Source organism: Cimex lectularius, unplaced genomic scaffold, assembly GCF_000648675.2.
Source record: "Cimex lectularius strain Harlan isolate CLEC.00 unplaced genomic scaffold, Clec_2.1 scaffold11, whole genome shotgun sequence".
Lineage (NCBI taxonomy): Eukaryota > Metazoa > Arthropoda > Insecta > Hemiptera > Cimicidae > Cimex > Cimex lectularius.
The window spans coordinates 949,714-965,075 of NW_019392673.1; the positions used below are offsets into that span (position 1 = coordinate 949,714).

Sequence of the window (15,362 nt, forward strand, 5' to 3'; positions counted from 1 at the left end):
ATCGATGTAAGCAATTTGTGCAACAAAAGTTTCTATTCACTGGATGATTTTATCCTTGGTGTTACAGTGTGTTCTCCTTCCGAACACGATAAGATGCATAGAATTTTTTCTAATCTGTATACATATTGTCAGTCAATAAAGTATTTTTGTCAAAATGTATTATTTTATACAGCCCAGTAAATCCTTTTAATTACTCAAGTTCCCATTGCCGAATTGCGTTACAGCCAAAGAAGCTCAAAAAGAAAAAATTAAATGCAAGGAAGTAAAATAATTTATTTTGTTATTATGCTTGATCCATCTTAGCCAATAAAACATACAATTTACACTTAATAGGACTATGTTGACCTGTATCTGGTTGTAATTGTTTTTTTTCCCCCAGTCAACAACTATGGCCATTACCTACCGGCACCTCACATATTAACAATTCTTGTATTTTCGAGTAGGGTATTTTGGTACCCCACTCTGTTCATTACTCGTCACCTGCCCCTTTACAAAATGTTGATTTCCCTCAATTAAAAGAACACCTTTCACACGTATTGATAGGTTACTGAGGTACTCGATATTCCGTCAGTAACCTGTCCTCACTCATAACAACATACACCCTATACTAATCCTAAACTAACATTTGGCGGGCCATCATGGTACTGCGCATTCCGACGGCGCCCCGACCTCATTTATACACACCTACACTGTTTAAACATATAAACATATATTCCATCCTTGCTGATAAATACATTCACTCCAATAAATACGCTGATCCACTATGCACCTTCACTATGTACAGTTAAAAACAACAGATAAAACTTCCATCATTCACTCCCCACCAAAAATCCGAGCCGTCGTGGTACTGAACATTTTGTTGAGCGGCCCATTCTTATTCACAACAATCACTGCAACATCCTTGCCAATAAACACATACATACCAAATCCAAAGTTCTACTAAGGGGAGGATCAAATTAATTGATATGCGTTCACTGCTCTCAGATATCTAAATAATTTCTTTATGTGGTCACTATTATGTTTTAGAGTTGCTCGTTGGTTGGAGGGTAGGTCGCACCTTTCTTGGTATATTCTTAACCTATTGCATTCTAATAGATGTCTTACCGTTTTACCAGGTCTCTACATAGAGGGCAACTTTTGCATGTTCTCCCAACCAGGAGATGGCCGTGCGTGAGGCCTATCCTCAAACTTGTTAATATTGTTTTGTCTCGTTTCTTTAAGTTCTCCATGGGCCTTGGCCTCACCGTTTCTTTATGCACTTAATTTTTCGTTCATCTCGTAACAGCGGGCCTGCCATTAATTGTAGATTAAAGTTCTCATTTTTCTTTTCAGATCTTACGGATCAGGATACCCGGGTCATGCGGGCTAGCAGCTTCGGCCGCCCGATCTGCATTTTCGTTGCCCTGTAGCCCAACGTGGCCTGGGATCCAGGCAAATATGATTTTGCGATCCTGATTTCTCAGTTTACTCAATTGCTCGACTATTCTTTGTGTTAAAGGGTCCTTGGAGAATTGCCTTTTCTTGCAGAACTCTTTCATGCATCCATAATTTAATTTTGAACATAATAGTGATCTAAATATCTGGAGCAGTGTTTCCCTCGCGGCATCTGAAATTATTCAAGAATTTCATCATGTCAATTATTCTTCTGGATTGGACAGCAGTCTTCTCTATATGTGGATACAATAATAACTTTCCATCAAAGGTAATACTGAGGTACCTTATGTTTTCCACATACTCGAGAATTACCCCGGTAATTATTATTATTTAAAATTATATTATTTACATAATAATTAGTTTTTTACTACACACCAATGAGCTCCTAATGATAAATATATTACCTATCATTGTTATTTTATTAGATGTAACATAATTTTAAAATTATACCATATTTTCTGGGTGCTGAGTTTTATTTAATTGAAAGAAAGTGTTGGACTTCTTAAGAAAATAATAAAATAGTTAGGATTAAAATATATGCAATAGCCTCATTCTTTGCTAAACATATTTGATTTATGTTCTTTTGCTATGTACTTTATTTCGAAATTTGATTTTATCCTTGTTACAGTGTGGCTCATATCTTTCAGTCTGGAACAAGAGCCTAAATAATGAAGTTAAGGAATAAATTTTTTTTACCCTCAAAATACACATTCTTGTTTACAAATTACTTTTAAATTGCAATCAACTAACAATTACTATAACATTACAGGTTTGAGTGGATATAATACATATTTGAAGAAATATTAAAAATTTAAAATCACAATAATTCCTAGACACTGAATGTCAATTGAAGGACAGAAAGTGGTTTTACTTTGGATTTCTTAAGAAGTTAATAGTTTAATGAAAACATCTCAATGAAATAATAGTTGTTTTTACACAATATTTTGGGGGGAAAGTAGAACAAGACGATTTTTTGTCTTAATATCAATATATCTTAGATGCTAAAAATTTGCATTTGCCCATCTACATCTTTTCATAGTTTANATATAACGTATCTGTGATAAAGAAATACATGTACCTGAGATTGAGTATTAACTTATGAAAGAGGTGAGACCAAAGGATGGACCGATGAGTGTCACTAGATTTTAAGCAAGACTATTTTATTTTTATTTTTATTTCAGTATGTAGATTCAATTCCACCTTCATTTTAAAAAAACAACAAACGTGCAATAAATTTAATTGTCTTAAAAAACTGGGTAAAGTATGTAATTTTATTCTTATAATGTATGTGTATATGATGTTTTATGTAATTCTGTTAATGGAAATTTTGTTTTCAATAAATTAGGCCCTGAAGATGGCGGAACATTTGCCGAAAGCTTGGTGAAACCCAATAGTGATTTATTTATTATGTAAAATGACCTCAAGAAGATCCAATACATCAGTTTAAACTACGGAGGTCGATCAATGTCAACTAGGATATGTGTGGAATGACCTTTTTGTTCTAAACTCAAAAAGTCCACTATAGGTGGGCCAGATCGGTAGAGCACTGTCAATAGGTGCCCATCGAAGGACCTGACTTATTGACTGGCATGTAGAGAATGTTGCTCAATGTGTTCTACTTAATTGAAGGGTGCCATTCCTTGGGATCATATAGAGAATATGTAGGAATGCCACCCAGTATGAGAATTGTTCTTGAGCACGACATTGAGTATCTAGGTCCCCTGTTCCAATTTTTAGAGGAAACGGCTGTGTTACTGTATATAACACTTCACAGATATTTCGTGTTGTGAATTTTGAGACAGAATGTATTTATTATACTCTCAACGTGATACATGACAGCGATGCATCTACACGGAAAACACAGTTTGAGTAAGTACAAATACTTTGATTAAATCTAAAATTTCTATATTGTGTACTTCAATGTATAAATTCATAATCATATCTTGTATGTATTTGTATAATTTAAACAATGTTTATAAATCCCAGGCTCTGAAGGTGATCTCAATAAAGATTGAAACATTAGCACAATAAAGAAAATGTTTTTTTAACCTACATCACCTCTTGGCTGCATCTCACGATTTCTAAATAATTATTACTTAACGGTATAAATATTATATTACACACATATATTAGCGTGAAGGTGCAGTGTAAGAGGGCCAATGGTGGAATATTGAGTACCCCATCGACCCTCAATTAGGTTAGTTATAATAATAGATGTAATGTGTGAAAAGAGGAATATCAAATACTCAATCACCTTAACTGAGTGAATGGCATGTAAATAGGAAAGAATGTATTTAAGGATGAGTGGGTTTGGACTGAGACTGATTACGTTGAGGTCTGAAATGACCTAGCTGATGATTCTCGAGGTCCCCCAACCTTGATGTTCTCGAGGTCTGCCTGTAATTTATTGTAAATTACACAAAAGCTAGAATTGCCGGCGAGACGTGATAGCCACTGTTCAATAGCACTTCTGTACAATTGTGTATATACATCCGAAAGCAGAATTGAGCTTATATAAATCAGTAATCAGATGCTGAATGTTGATTGAAGAGCAAATGGTTGAAATTTATATAATATATAGAAGAGAGCTTGTTTAAAGATTTAAAAAAAAAATATTTTCACATTGTCCGAAAGGAAAATCGTTTTAAAATTGAGTTATATTAGGAAATAAACGTTTAAACTGCAGTTCGAAAGTCTGTGTATTTTTCTTTCAAAAGTATATTTTGTCATGTGATTTTAACTGCTTGTTATATCAGTTTTCAATATTACAAATAGTCAAATAAGACAAAAGTCACAGAGGGTGGAAACAAAACGTAAATAAAGTTTAGTTGAATATCGGTTTTCCGTCGAGCTTTGGTGAAACCGGAGGATCAATATTTCGCCGGTCTGGCGCGTCGACGATCGCAAACCCCGTATTTATTTAGATATTCTTTTAAAAAGAATTATTAAACAAAATCAAACCCCATGGAATTTTCATTGTGAAAAATATCCAGCTTTGAAATTTTATTTTTCCCCGTTGGAAATTGATTGAAAATTGGGTTTTTCAAAAAGGGAAAAAATTACGTTGGCCAACCTGGCTCCAATGACGTAATCCCCGCCCAATAAGACTACACCGCTTGGGCGAAGTCTCAGCCATTTGCCTTCTTGCTTTCGACCAGGAAACTCAAGCTTGGCACCACCCGACTTTTTTTTGGGGAAAAAAAAGCAATTTAACAAAACCAAACCAAGATGAGGGAAATCGTTCACATTCAGGCCGGACAATGCGGAAACCAAATCGGAGCCAAGGTACTTAAACAATTCACAATTTTCAATCTTTTCTTTTTCATATATGATTTTTTGTCTCAGAACTCGTTTCACTCTGTAAAACTTCAAATGTTTAAGTTCCATCTGTAGATATATCTTAGTAAACATTTCTTCTCTAAAGAAAGAATTAAAAGCTTTATTTATATAATTTCGAATCTTGATCTACCTTAACCGGCTTGTTTGGACATGTTCGTTTTAAATGTGAATCTGTCTGTTTAAATAAAATAATATTTACACTTTTTTTTGCTTTTTGTAAAAACAAATTTTATTTGGTATAACTTTTTAAAAGAAAATCTTTTTAACTAACGGTCTTTCTGTGTCGGGTGAGCCGGCCGCGTTTCGGTTTCAGGACCAGGTGCGTGGCTAATGGCGGCTGATGAAGGCGGACATGCGTGACTACCGCCTTTGCCCCAGATCGTTATTGTAATAAGAGGAATAAAATAAAATCTACCCCCGGTATAATAAAATTATTTTTAAGTTTTTTCATTCTTCAAGTAAGATTCGCTTTCATTTTTCCCGGTGTCATTTTGGCGCGGTTCCCCCCCCCAACGAACCAGCCGTTAATAACCGGCATATCGGGTGGGAGATTTTTGCGGGAACCCGTGTTAACGGTCTTTTCACAGGCGAATTTGGTTGTTGTAATAAAATTATTAATACATTTTTTAAAGGCGATTCACGTTGGGCACATTTCATTTTTTCTTTTCCTTTAGGTCTCGAGGCCCGTTGGGTGTGACCCGCCGGCCGGCCTGACCTTTGGCAACCGTTCCGGCCATTAACAGTAGCGAAGTTCAAAAATTTAATCTCCGACATCATCTTATGTTTTCAATCATTGAATTATTTATTTACATTTTTAACTCAACATTTACCGTCGATTTTCTATCTCTACATGAAGTAATATTTCACATTTCTGTTGTCCCTTGGAGTTTAATAACTTTGGCAACCGTTACGGCCAAAAACGGTTGCAAAGTTCAAAAATTTAAACTCCGCCCTCCTACATCATCTTATGTTTTCAATTATTGAATTATTTATCTACATTTTTAACACAACATTTACCGTCGATTATCTCTACATCAAATAATATTTCACATTTCTGTCCTCTAGTTTAATAACTCATCTGACAAGATCTCCAATCTAGAACATTTTGAAATCTAAACATTTTTAACATATATAATATGCATAACATTTCATAATCTTTCAAAATAGCCAAATAGTTAAAATGATCGCAGGTGATGAAATAACCTACAGCCAAGATGAAAATATTTCAAAACGTTCGCCAACTTTAAATCGGCGTTAAAACAAGATTAAACCAAATATGTATATAAATAATTTTCAGTAAAATAAATTAACTTATTGATGCAATTGGCCTAATTAAATTTATATCCAAGGAAAGAACCAGAAACTTCCCTTTCTTTATGACGATCCTGTAACTCTTAAGGCAATTAGAATCCTATAAGCCTTGATGATTCTGATACAATCGCCTAAAGAAACTCAGGAGCCCCGATGATTGTGACTCAGTCTGGGTAAAAGCGCCTGATCCTTGAGGATTGCAACACAAACCGTAAAGGCTAAAACAGTTTTCGTTTTAACACCCATTTACTATAATTTTTGGCCATTTCCCTTTATTACATTTTTAGATCTGTTTATTTTATTCAGTTGTTTTTATATTAAAGATATTGACAAAATGATCAACGTTAAAAAAACTTACCGGTTACAATCGCAAACTTAAGAACTTTGACATGATTGATACATCGTCGGAAGAAAATTTGATGAAACTTAACCTTTTTCCGATGATTGATAAAGAGAATCTAAAGAAATCCATTCCGCATGATTGTGTTATCGCCTAAAGAAGTTTCTAGTTAGTCCTTTCTGTTTGCGGCACAAGACATAAAAAACTTAACAATCGCAAACTTAAGAACTTTGACATGATTGATACATCGTCTGAACAAAATTTGATGAAACTTAACCTTTTTCCGATGACCGATAAGGAGAATCTAAAGAAATCCATCCCGCATGATTGTGTTATCGCCTAAAGAAGTTTCTAGTTAGTCCCTTCTGATTGCGGCACAAGCCATAAAAAACAAAATTATTTTTTGTTCATCTCTTTTACAGTTCAGTTTTGTCCATTCATTTTGTTCTGCCGGTTTTTCTCCTGAAGAAACCCGAGAGCCCTGATTATTGCGTTATAATCGCCAAGAAGGAAAAAAAAAACTTGGAGTCCTGATGATGGTGTACAATCGCGTAAAGGAGCTTTCGATCCTTGACGATTGCAACACAAACCAAAAAAGACAAAAATATTTTATCTTAAACATTCCATTAACACAATTTTTGTCCAGTCTTTGATCCACCTATTTTTCGCCTATATCTATTACTGACGGTATTGATACTAGACAATGTAAAGAAACCCAAGAGCCCTGATGATGTGATACAGTCGGATAAAGATGCTTCTGATTCTTGATTATTACGACACGATATTTTTGTTTTAACATCCCTTTTCTACAATTTGTGTGTCCATTCATGATTAATCTGTATTTTATAATAATACAGGATGGAAGATTGGCAATATAATCAACCTAAAGAAACTTAAGATTTTTGATCATTGTGAAATGGACAAGGGAAATGCAAAACCCAGCTATTGTTAGAACTTGTACGGTTTTTCCTTAAAATTTTGATATCACCTACATCAAGATTAATAAGTTGCATAGCCCTGATGGTACAATCAACGAATGCTCATTTAAACAATTTGCTTATAGATAAATCTTTTAATACCATTTTTCTTAACACATGTAGTAATGTTTGAAAATTGTTTTACATAGCTCGGCTATTATACATTGCCATTTTTCACGACCCTATTTTTACAGATTTTATTGATATTGTTTTATATTAGGTAAAAAGGTTTACGGAAGGATGGCCTAATCTTAAGCGCGTAGTTTAATTGAGTTTCCGGTGATTATCTTTATCCATTCAAGGTTATTTAAACACAAGATTAGCATATTTGAGAATTTGTTTGAAGCACTTCCAAATCTCAAAACAAAGTGAATTGTAGTGATTGAATTTTATTGGTAGTTTATATTGTATCCATGATGATTAAATTCAAAATTGAACCGGGTCCGTTTTATCTCGCCACCATCCTTATCTTTACCTGTCTCATTTTAAAAATATTGTGGGCCTTTTTATTTGTCAAGGAGTTATTTTCGTTGGAGTAACTTCATCCACTTGATGCGTCATTTCCAGGAACAAGCACTACTCCCTGTGTGTACCGATTTCCTGCAAGTGCTTCCGGCCCATTATTCTGACCTCTCTATGACAAAAAGCTAAAAATACTCCAGTCATTATATAACCAGGAAAGCGTTTAATTAAAGAAATTTAATTATTGTATTGAGAATTTTTCTCGTGTAAATCTGTACTTTTCTTTTGTGCATTTTTTTTCTTTGGTATTAATTAATGAGGTTTTCTGAGACATCGTCGTTTTCTCTACTCTCACATTCCCGATTAATTAATAGGCCGTTTCAAAAGCTCTACTTTTTTCATTAAATCGTTATCAATAATTACTCGCAAATTAAAAAAAAGAAAAGAAATTTAGATAACTTTTTATGCTGTTAATAGAGATAAACGTAACATAATTGTTTTGAACACCAATTTTCAACAGTTTTTATCAGTTGGAATAAATGTTAAATCTTTATTCAGTTTCGTTACCACTTCATAGTAAGATCTCCCCTGATGATTTCAGTTTTATTTCAAGAAAGTTGAGGGGGCCCTCTGTAAAGAGATAAAAATAGTTAGACATGATCCTAGGGGAGTGCATTATTTCTAGGGGCTTACTAGCAGCTCTAGTTTGTTAGTTGTGTCAACTTGTTTCAGTTGTTAATTCAATTCACCTCTTTTAACGGCATAAACGTTTTTCCATCCCTGTTCTTTTTTTCTTTTCTTTTTTACATTTTAAAGTTTTTGCACTCACCTGTTGTTTTATAAATACGAAATAGAAATTTTTTTAAGGCAGTCATTTATTGAGAGAATATTTGATTATGCATTAAAGACTTGTCAGCTATTTTACAGTAGTGCACTGCCATTACTTTTCATTTCCTGCAGTTACACAATATTGTTCAGGTCTTGAACCATTATTGATGAACTTGATACAGCAGTAGGTCGAAAATTACATACTGGCCTAATTTCTTTTAAACTTGTATTATTGATTATAATTACTTTTTAAGTACTTTTTGAATTGTTGCATATTGAACCTTCTCCACCCTTCTTTAAGATCTTTGGTTGATCTTTTTTATAACTTTATTATTAATTGTAATTTTTCTGTTGTTGATTGTAATGTGATTTTCATTTTATTTTTGACCAATTTCAGTTTTGGGAAATTATATCTGATGAGCATGGTATCGACCCTACTGGAGCCTACCACGGCGACTCCGATCTTCAGTTGGAGAGGATTAACGTTTATTACAATGAAGCATCTGGTATATTTATAAACCACTTACTTGCACATTCAGTGCTAGTACTGGTCGAACTTAGAACTGTGTAATTGGGAAATTTTATATTTGTTTTGGAGGTGGAAAGTATGTACCTAGAGCGATCCTTGTTGATCTTGAACCCGGCACCATGGATTCGGTCAGATCAGGACCATTTGGACAGATCTTCAGGCCTGACAATTTTGTATTTGGACAATCCGGCGCTGGCAACAACTGGGCCAAAGGGCATTACACCGAAGGAGCTGAACTTGTAGACAGTGTATTGGATGTTGTTCGTAAAGAAGCTGAAGGCTGTGACTGTTTACAGGTATTAAAACTTTTTTAAAAATAATTTGTTATTTTAATTAATTTTATAAAAATGTTTGTTAGGGTTTCCAATTGACCCACTCTTTGGGAGGTGGTACTGGCTCTGGAATGGGAACTTTGTTGATTTCAAAAATTAGGGAGGAATATCCAGATAGGATCATGAACACTTACTCCGTTGTACCTTCACCAAAAGTAATTTGACATTGATTACCTTCAAATTTTTATGCGGTTGAACATATTTTAATAAATCTTAATTTTTAGGTGTCCGATACTGTTGTCGAACCTTACAACGCAACTCTTTCAGTACATCAACTGGTTGAAAACACTGACGAAACTTACTGTATTGACAATGAAGCTTTGTACGATATTTGCTTCAGGACATTGAAACTTTCAACACCGACTTATGGAGATTTGAATCATCTCGTATCTTTGACCATGTCTGGTGTCACTACCTGTCTGAGGTTCCCTGGTCAATTGAATGCTGATCTTAGGAAGTTAGCTGTCAACATGGTGCCATTCCCTAGGCTCCACTTCTTTATGCCCGGATTCGCTCCTCTTACTTCCAGAGGATCACAACAATATAGAGCCCTAACTGTCCCAGAACTCACTCAGCAAATGTTCGATGCTAAGAACATGATGGCAGCATGTGATCCTAGACACGGCAGATATCTGACTGTTGCTGCTATCTTCAGGTTGGTTTTGAAAAATAAAATGTCTTGTATTAGGACTGGTATTAATTTTTGGGTTACTTTAGAGGACGAATGTCGATGAAGGAAGTAGATGAACAAATGTTGAACATCCAAAATAAGAATTCTTCATACTTCGTTGAATGGATTCCTAACAATGTCAAGACTGCTGTTTGTGACATCCCACCAAGAGGCCTCAAGATGTCCGCTACATTTATTGGCAACTCAACCGCCATTCAAGAACTATTTAAGAGAATCTCTGAACAATTCACTGCCATGTTCAGACGCAAGGTAATGTTATATTATTTTTTTATATATTATGTATATAAATTATTGTAATAATTTTTTTCTTTCTCTCTTAAGGCTTTCTTGCATTGGTATACTGGTGAAGGTATGGATGAGATGGAATTCACTGAAGCCGAATCCAACATGAATGATCTCGTCTCCGAATACCAACAATATCAAGAGGCTACTGCCGATGAAGACGCAGAGTTCGACGAGGAACAAGAACAAGAAATTGATGAAAATTAAGTCAGTTGCTTTATTCTCTATAATGCCCGTTTATTCCCCTTTCGCTAGCATATTCAAAAAGTGGAAGCAATTTACTTGTAGAAAGGGTCGATTTTTTTCTTGTTTGCCCACATGTTATTGTTCACAGACATAAAATTTGAGGAATGTGTATGAGAAGAAAGTTAATGTAAACGCCACTTTTTGAATCTCAAGACTATTTTACAAAGAATAATTTTTTTTACTTGGATCATATAGGATATGCCTGCCTTTCCTTCTTCATTTTATATGTCTTTTGTTTTATATGTTTATATTACTTTAAGAAATATACTACTTAATTATTGAATCAATGTTGTGTTTTTATTTTATGACCTTTGTGTTTTTTTAAAGGGTTTGTTTGGATAATTTACCAAGCAATCGAAGGGTTATTGATTGCTGTAATTCATGCATTGAGGCTATGCTCTATTTTTTCCTGTAGTAATTTTTTATTGCAAATTTTGTCCAGACAACTTTTCCTTTCAGTTATCAACCTTCTCACACCTATTTTGTTTTCCTATTGTACAGCAAAAATGATGCAATTTCCTTAGTTGTCCAATAAATACATATTTATAATAAAATTATGATAAAAAAAATATTGGTTTAAGTATCACAACAGAAACCACTAAAATGTTGATTATAGCTTACAAAATCAATTTTAAAAAATCTTGTAGTTAAGTTTTGTTAAATAGGATAAATGTTCGGGTTATTAAAATTACAAAGTAATCATGTCCAATTTTGCAATAAATGGCTATTATATTTATCTTTCGTGCGAGTAATCTTTACAATCGGCTATTTGCAAATCGTGCTCCAGAAGGGGAAAAAGTCGAAGTATGACTCATCGATTGCCTGGTTGGATGCGTCATCGACTTAGTACTGGACTTCGTCTAGCACGACAAAATTCATTTCTTCATGAATGAAACAAGAATTCCCGAATTTCTGGTCTGAAATGTGCCCAAAAGTTTGCTCCGAATGTTCAATTTTCTTTATAAAATGGAGTTTATTCATCAAGAGAAGAAACGCTCGTAACAATTATTCATAATGATTTTATGTCGTCTTTTCATTATAAAACGAGTGGATTTTTCTGGGCAAACTTGTGATTTTCCTAGATGGAGGCGTAAACAGAAATATTTTGCTTCTTTTTACCAAGTCTGATGACCTGACCACAGACGCAATGTTGGTTGACGTTTTTTAAATAACATTCCCCTTTAGGAATTTGACCAATTTCCTGGGTTCCATCTCATTTCTCTTGGCCTTTCTTTTATTACTACCTTATCGGAGACTAATGCAGTACACAGGATGACTGTTCTTCGTAGAATCGATAAACTGCTTACATTACGACTAACCTGTAGCTCGGTACATCAAAGACACCGACGTTACAGTATCGATTGACGTGCCTCAGCTTAACCCACTTTTTTAAAGATGTAGTTAAATAAGCAATAACCGAGTTTCCTTAAATACTGTACGAAGATTTTCATCTTATCTTTACGTTTTGGCATTGTCAAACTTATTTTTTAACTTGTTCAGTTCCACCATATATTTTGCATATTGCGCGTTGTTTGTCGTTCTGATGGGTGTGAATGCGGCACCTTTTGCATATTAATCAGGTAATTCGTTTCTTTCGTCACCCACATGTCCTGGTGTATTAGGACCATCTGGTCTCTTCTTCCATGTCATTGGATAGTTAGCCACACCCTGACAACCTTTGAAAATAAATGCCATTTAATGTTAATAAGATGTGCATATTTGTTAGGTGTTGGGGGACGTGTTTATGTTTCAACCAATTGTTTTAAAACTGGGCTTACTACTGACCGTGAAAGGCTCGATTGGCTAATTTTAAAACCGAGCACTTAACCCGATCAGTTAATTTCAGCGCATTTTCGGTGTACCTAACTGTTCCGGTTAGATGGGTATGTGCTGCAACTACTTTTTCGAGTTGATTTACTAATTCCTTTCCTTAGATCTCACTGGCCCGTTTGAACTGCAGTCGGGCACTACAGACCCTTAGTCAACTTAGTTGAAGGCACCATGTTTTCTATACACGTTTCTGAGTATTCCTGAGCACAGGCCCATTGACATCAGCTTGAAAGATTGACAATTTTTGACTCTCCTTCCTTTTTTTGGTCGTACGCCTTCTTTTTCATGTTCGCTAGTTTTCAGAAAAATTAGCAAATCCAATCATTTGGTCAGATTCCTTTGTGTACACCTCGTTCGAATGATACGATTTGAAGAATTTTTCTTTTCCTAAAAAAAGCCATCGCACATTCATATCATATACCATCGTGAATAGTGTAGCCATCATAGTTGTTCGTATTGTTACTGTGCCTTTTTGGATTTCTTTGGCAATTACTTCTTAGTAATTTCCCGTTTTGTATTCGGTAATTAATTAAGAATAATATAGAAACAGTAAAAATACACTGTCAGCGAGAAAATGTACACAAAAACAAATGTAACAAACATTAAAACATGTCTATGTTTCAATCAAAGACGCCTCGTACGACTTGCCTTTATAGATTTTTCAGTGAGACGGTCAAGTTAAACTGAAAAAAAGAAAGGGACAACGTTATTAAGCAGGTGAGTCACCAAATCGATATTTCATTGAAGGAAGGGCGTTGGAACCATCATAGACACCGATACCAGAATATTCCTGTTTGTAAAGTCTAACTGAAATGCGTACAGCTGTAATAAAGTTTTAGTATATAATTACGTCTGTCTGTAGTAAAATAAATAATAGTTAAGTAGAACATCTTAAAAATTTAGAAGGAATTGGGAGAAAATCATCGTTGATTATATTTTGTCAATGTAGTACATAATAAATGAAAGAGATCTTTCTGATTTTTTAACAATTTGAATACTTGCTCCTAAATGTTCTAGTCCAATCCTAAGGTAAAGAAATAAAGGTACTTTTACAAAACACAAATAAATAAACGATAAAAACAGTAGACAACTAGGTCAATAACACATTTAATATTGTATACTGTGTTCTTTATTGTCGATAACAGACTGTAAACGCCTTGGCATTGATTCCACTTATTGCATTGTCAATTCTACTTACATATTGACTGTACAGTGAGTGGAGCTTTTATTCGCATTGCTTTTGCTAATTTTCGTCCTCTGCAAATGCCAAAAGTTCTCAATTGGTTTAATATCCGGCCTGGTGTGTAATCAACTTCCTTCTGGCATTATATAGCTGCTGTTCCTCGCTAAACCTGAATTCTACTTGTTACCATGACGGAATCTGTAATGTTCAATTTAATTGAATGCAAATTTTCCCGCAGTTTTCTACCATTGCTACAGAATTTCAATTACCACGACCATACTCGTACTTGACATATATATAAAAAAGCTCCGATACGATTTACCAAAATAAAGTCTTATTTTAACTTTAAACTTAAGAGACTTAAATTAAAGTCTTTCTCTTGTTTCTTAGGCGAAGAACATCCCAAATCCAATATTGTTAATGTACTGGGACTCTTTTCCACTATACGATAAACGATAACAATGTATAGAAAACCATTCTTAACATAAGTAAAGAATAATCTCTGGTTGGTGATGATTAAAACTAAAAAAGATAAAACACCAAAAAGAACAAACAATGATGTATAACCAATACTCCAACGTAGGGTCAATTATAGCGTAGACGAGGGAAAACCTCCTCTTTCAGGAAAGTTTTTGAAGGAATATACTAACAGATGCAAGAAGATTTGGGGAGATAGTATTTAATTTCAAGACTAAGATATAACCTATGGGTTCTTTAATCAATATCTTTTAAGAAGAACTTAAAAGAACAGTCTGAATACCAGGTACACAAAGCTTCTACAGGCAGACAACGTTTTGGGGAGATCTGTCTACGTCATTATAGCAAAAGCCGGAATTTATTAGAAATTTGAAATTTAAATACTCGATAGAGCAGACTAGGAGATCCCAGTAGTAAAGTCCAGAGACATTTGGGACGACAGAAAAATTACCCTTGTTTGGGTACCAGGTCACACAGTGCAAAAGGGCAACGAAAAGGACAAGAAATTTGCCAAGGAAAGTTCGCTGAGGACAATCGTTGGCGTTGAACGCTTTTGCGGCATACAAAATTGCCAAAAACGTAGAGCCATCAAACAATGGATCAAAAATAAGTCCTGTTGGGGATTGTATTCCAAGACGTTCTCAGAAACTACTAAACCTACAACTCTATTAGCACAAGAATGATGTATTATTGCTGACCGTAGACTACGGAGGCATATGTATATACTTAGAAGGCAGAAAGAAGCCAGTACTGATATTGCCAAGAAGAAGAAGAAACAGCGACACTTGTCCTACGTTGGACAAGCGTTATACAGGCTGAGATTCTTACTCCTGGGAGAGGATAAACCGAAACCTGAAGGATATACGCGGGATCCCCTAACAAAGCTCTGTGATCTGACAGAAAGCCTTAAGTTTTTGGAAGGGCTCTAAACAATGGAGATTGCACAGTAGGCCAATATTGATCATGGTGCGCAAAGTGGTAAGAGGTCAGGATACACAAACAAAGAAACTAACAGTTAGCTAAACTGTATAAAAAGTAAACCCAAGCAAAATAGACATCCAATTCACTGGTTTTCAGGATTAAGAAAAATGAACAAGCGTA

At 34.7% G+C, this 15,362-nt stretch overlaps 1 protein-coding gene across 2 annotated transcripts; it reads left to right on the forward strand.

The window, feature by feature from the left end:
- The first annotated feature begins 4,543 nt into the window (after positions 1-4,543).
- On the forward strand, positions 4,544-11,005 carry LOC106669399 (tubulin beta-1 chain). 2 transcript variants are annotated; one of them, XM_014398858.2, is made up of 7 exons: positions 4,544-4,719; positions 9,089-9,197; positions 9,287-9,516; positions 9,579-9,707; positions 9,777-10,207; positions 10,270-10,492; positions 10,565-11,005. In XM_014398858.2, the coding sequence occupies exons 1-7, from the start codon at positions 4,663-4,665 to the stop codon at positions 10,730-10,732; spliced, it is 1,347 nt and encodes a 448-aa protein (XP_014254344.1). In that variant the 5' UTR covers positions 4,544-4,662; the 3' UTR covers positions 10,733-11,005. The 2 variants fall into 2 exon arrangements, with proteins under 2 accessions (XP_014254344.1, XP_014254345.1); XM_014398859.2 differs by having other exon boundaries at positions 9,290-9,516.
- Positions 11,006-15,362: the final 4,357 nt, after the last annotated feature.